The sequence below is a fragment of the Juglans microcarpa x Juglans regia genome, chromosome 4D (genome assembly GCF_004785595.1).
Source record: "Juglans microcarpa x Juglans regia isolate MS1-56 chromosome 4D, Jm3101_v1.0, whole genome shotgun sequence".
NCBI classification, from domain to species: Eukaryota; Viridiplantae; Streptophyta; class Magnoliopsida; order Fagales; family Juglandaceae; genus Juglans; species Juglans microcarpa x Juglans regia.
The window spans coordinates 30409397-30413436 of NC_054600.1; the positions used below are offsets into that span (position 1 = coordinate 30409397).

Sequence of the window (4040 nt, forward strand, 5' to 3'; positions counted from 1 at the left end):
CCTGCATCACTTCAAGATCCAATGTAATCTACATTGCCTCTATCAGCTCAAAAAATTATTGAGAGAAATGACTCTTTTGGATCCTCTTAGAACACTGTCCCCACACATCTTTTGCTGATTCACAGTTCCAAATTGCATGTACTAATGTTTCTTTTGCATTGGAGCATATAGGACACCTGGGATGCTCCACTATAAAATCTTTAATTTGAGCTATTGGAGTGCGAGAAATCAATATATACCATGCCTTGGGATTTATGCAAAAGCTTGATCAACAAAGGGAAGATTAATTACTCAGAATAGGGAGCCTAAAACCAAGAACCTAAAATTCATTCTAAACAAACAAATTAATCCAAAAAAAAAAGGGCAATCCAACTATTTATTATTTTTTTATGGAACTATTTATTCTTAATTTTACCATTTTTAATCATACAAACTAATATGACATATTTTAAATAATTCTTTTAAGTCAATCACTTAAATAAAAATCACCTAAAACACGACACATTAGCTGATTAGAAACGATAACATTAAAATGAACATTTATCTAAAAAAAGTACAAATAATCCACCATACATATTTTCTGAGGTTTTTTTTTTTTTTTTTTTTTGAAACACAGAATTGTATGTTGCCAAGCAACATTGGTGTATTCGTAAATGCCAAGCCAGGATTTCTGCACCCAGCAAAGAAGCAGCAGAGAGCCAAATTTTTAAATAGCATTTGCGGCGTGACTTAGGGCTGCCTCCGCACAAAGCGGCGCCAATACCAGTGCCGCTCCCACACTTCATACATGGAATCTAAATGTATTCCTTTTGTCTCCGGCAAGAAAAGTGCAACAAAAATAGTCATAGCCGCGATCCAGCCGGCATAAAACAGGAAAGTGCCATATTTGAAGTGGCATAGCATGGATAAAAATGTTTGAGATAGCACAAACGTGGTTCCGAAGTTCACAGCAACGCTAATGCTTTGGCCTGTGAGCCGGATTTTCATTGGAAATATTTCGCTCGGAATGAGCCAGCTCAGAGGGCCCCATGACCAACCAAAACCGGCAGCGTAGATGCACATTAGAACCAGTACCAATATAGCGTAGCCCTTTGAGATATGCTTCGTGCCAGAAACACCTGTTGTAGCTGCTAGCACAGCAGCCACGGCGACCTTTCACAAAATATGGACCACTTCAACGATACTATCTAGAAAGAAAAGGATAATCAGGTGAGACAAGTAAGGCGAATTTGACTCATACCTGGCACAAAAACATTTGAATCCCACCCACCGTGAACAGAAATCTTCGGCCATACCGATCAACGACGAACGTGGACACAAGGATTGAGCACAAGTTGACCACCCCGAGTATAATGGCTGCTATTAAGGCAGAGTCGTTACCAAAACCCACCGATTGGAAAAGAACTGGTGCATAGAACGCAATGATATTGATCCCAGTCACCTGCTGAAAAAATGGTATCGCAATCGACATTACAAGGTGTGGTCGGTATTGCCTGTCGAATATAGTTACAAATGGCTCCCTTTTAGCCGCTTTAGAAACTTCACTCGACTTGATGAGATCAGCCAGTTCAGCTTCCACGTCTGCATCAGTACCTCGAACTTTGACAAGGGATTGCTTAGCTTGCGTGAGCTTGCCTCGTTCCACGAGGCTGCTGGGCGTGTCTGTGATAATAAGTGCCCTACCGTCATAATAGCAGCAGGTACAATGGCAAGGCCGAGGGAGAGACGCCACCCCCAGCTGTGCTTGGCAGTGCCGTAGTTTATACAATTGGCTGCAACCACCCCAACACCGATAAAGAATTGGAAACCTGAGTTGAATGCACCTCGCCATTTGGGTGGTGCCACCTCCGAGAGGTACACCGGAGTTGCCTTTGTGGTGGCAACAGAAGAAATGACAAATTTGTGAAGACCATAGAAAAATGTAACAGAGAAGAAATGGCACCCCTCGCTAGCCCTCACATCGCTTACAATTGGGTTACAATTCTACAAGGTGCAAAACAACACAGAAAATTAGAAATAACTACATGCATTACTTACCTGGTTTGTGAAACCAACACCGAAACCGAGCAAGATACGGCCCAAGATAAGCATGGCAATATTAGCCGCCCCGCCATTGATGGCAGCACCTGTAAGGAAGGTGCAGCCACCAAGCACCATGGTATTTTTGCGGCCAATTGCTGCTGTGAGTCGGCTGGCTACAAGGGAGGATGCCAGCCCTGCTATGTAGAGTGAAGATGTGAATGATGTTAAAACCTGGCTATCAAACACGCAATATATGTTTGTCTTGGCTTCTGCTGCCTTTCTCAGTACTGATGGGAAGAATTTTCTCAAAAATGGTACCATTGTTGTTACGCCTCCTGAAAGTCAATTAATGCAAGTGGCAGGAAAATCGTTAGTTGTAGTTAAAACAAGAATCTAAGAGTGGGATCTATTATAAGCCTAATATCATGCAAGCACATTTTCACAATTTAGGCCAATCAAGTAACTAACAAAAGTATCCTTATATGCTTGCTGGTGTTCATAGATTTATATTGTCTGAGTTTTGAGATATCCATGGGATATGTTGTGTTTTAGGTATGTGTTCAAATTCATCCTGCAGAATTAGGCTCTTACATCAAGTACAAACTTTGATCCTTTCGATGTTTACGCAGACTGGTAAGATGGGTTATCGTTTTGTAGTGAAATTTCTCAAAAAAAGAAAAAAGAGAAAAGAAAGAGGACAAAAATAAAGAATAATGAAATATTTTAGTCTCGTTTGGTTATATAGTACATATGAGATGAGATGTTTTGTTGAAAGTTGAATAAAATATTGTTAAAATAGTATTTTTTAATAATATTTTTATTTTAAAATTTGAAAAATTTAAATTATTTATTATATTGTACGTGAGTTTGAAAAAATTATAATTATGAGATGAGATAAGATGATTTTGTACATTCAAATCAGATCGTCATCAACAGGACAAAAAATTGTGTCAAGTTAATAAAATCTGTTTCTAGAAACGTATTTAGGGCCATTTTGTAATGTATAATATCGTATACAATTAGCTGCTCGTATAATTTATTAATGTTATCTTTCAAAAAAGGGAAAGGAATGGAAGAGATGAATCGATACGAGAAAAAAAAAAACTTCTTTTGTCCGTACCAAGGTTGATCATTCCCCGGTAAGGAACATTAAATACTGTGGCTATGTCGGATTTTATTGGGAATTTCGTCATTTGCTGGATAAGAGAAGTAATTCCCCTGTTTTGGAAGCTGTCTAATATGCTTTCATAAATTCAGCTACGAATAGTAGCACTTCCCACTTCTTCTTTCTCTCTGTGTCGTGGTGATTTTAGGAGAAACCAGAGAGCTAAAAAGTCACATCTAAGCATATCCATTTTGGAACAGCCCTCGCACGCAACAGAAACAGAGCACCCACCACCATGCATAAAGCTTGAAACTAAACAGAAATCGTGATTCAAACGTACCTGAAATTCCGATGTCATATCCGAATATGAGGCCACCGGAAGCAGCAACGATGCATGTGATTACCACTGAAGCTGTTATCTTGCCTTGGAAGCCGGTACCCGTGCCGGGTCCGTCCACGGCGAAACCTCCCACGGCCATTTTGTCTCTTCTTTTCCTTCCTCCTCCTCTTGAAACCCAAATATATAGAACTTGAATCAAAAGAGAGAAGGAAGTGGAGGGTTGAGTCCGAGAAGTTTGGTTACCAAACTCACCTCAACTCATTTCAACTCATTATTATAATTTTTTTAAATTTCAATATAAAATATAATAAACAATTCAACTTTTTCAAATTTTATAATAATAATAATATTAAAAAATAATATTCTAATAATATTTTATTATCACAATTCAACTTAACTCAACTCACTTCAACATCCACACACACCCTCAAGTTCCCTTGTTGAAAGCAACAATTTATAGCCAATAAACTACTAGGGTTGCGTCCCCTTGCAATAGGTAAACATACAAAAAGCCTGTTTTCTTTCAGTTCCACTTCCACCCAAACGGGCATTTCGCCAAAACTTGGATAAAAA

General features: G+C 38.8%; 1 protein-coding gene across 1 annotated transcript; it reads right to left on the reverse strand.

The window, feature by feature from the left end:
- Nucleotides 1–485: 485 nt before the first annotated feature.
- LOC121259659 (sugar transport protein 5) lies at nt 486–4040 on the reverse strand. Its single transcript, XM_041161324.1, is given in 6 exon segments — nt 486–1152; nt 1241–1677; nt 1680–1869; nt 2038–2357; nt 3468–3699; nt 3894–4040. Coding segments are annotated over 5 exon segments (1509 nt in total). The 5' UTR covers nt 3607–3699; nt 3894–4040; the 3' UTR covers nt 486–729.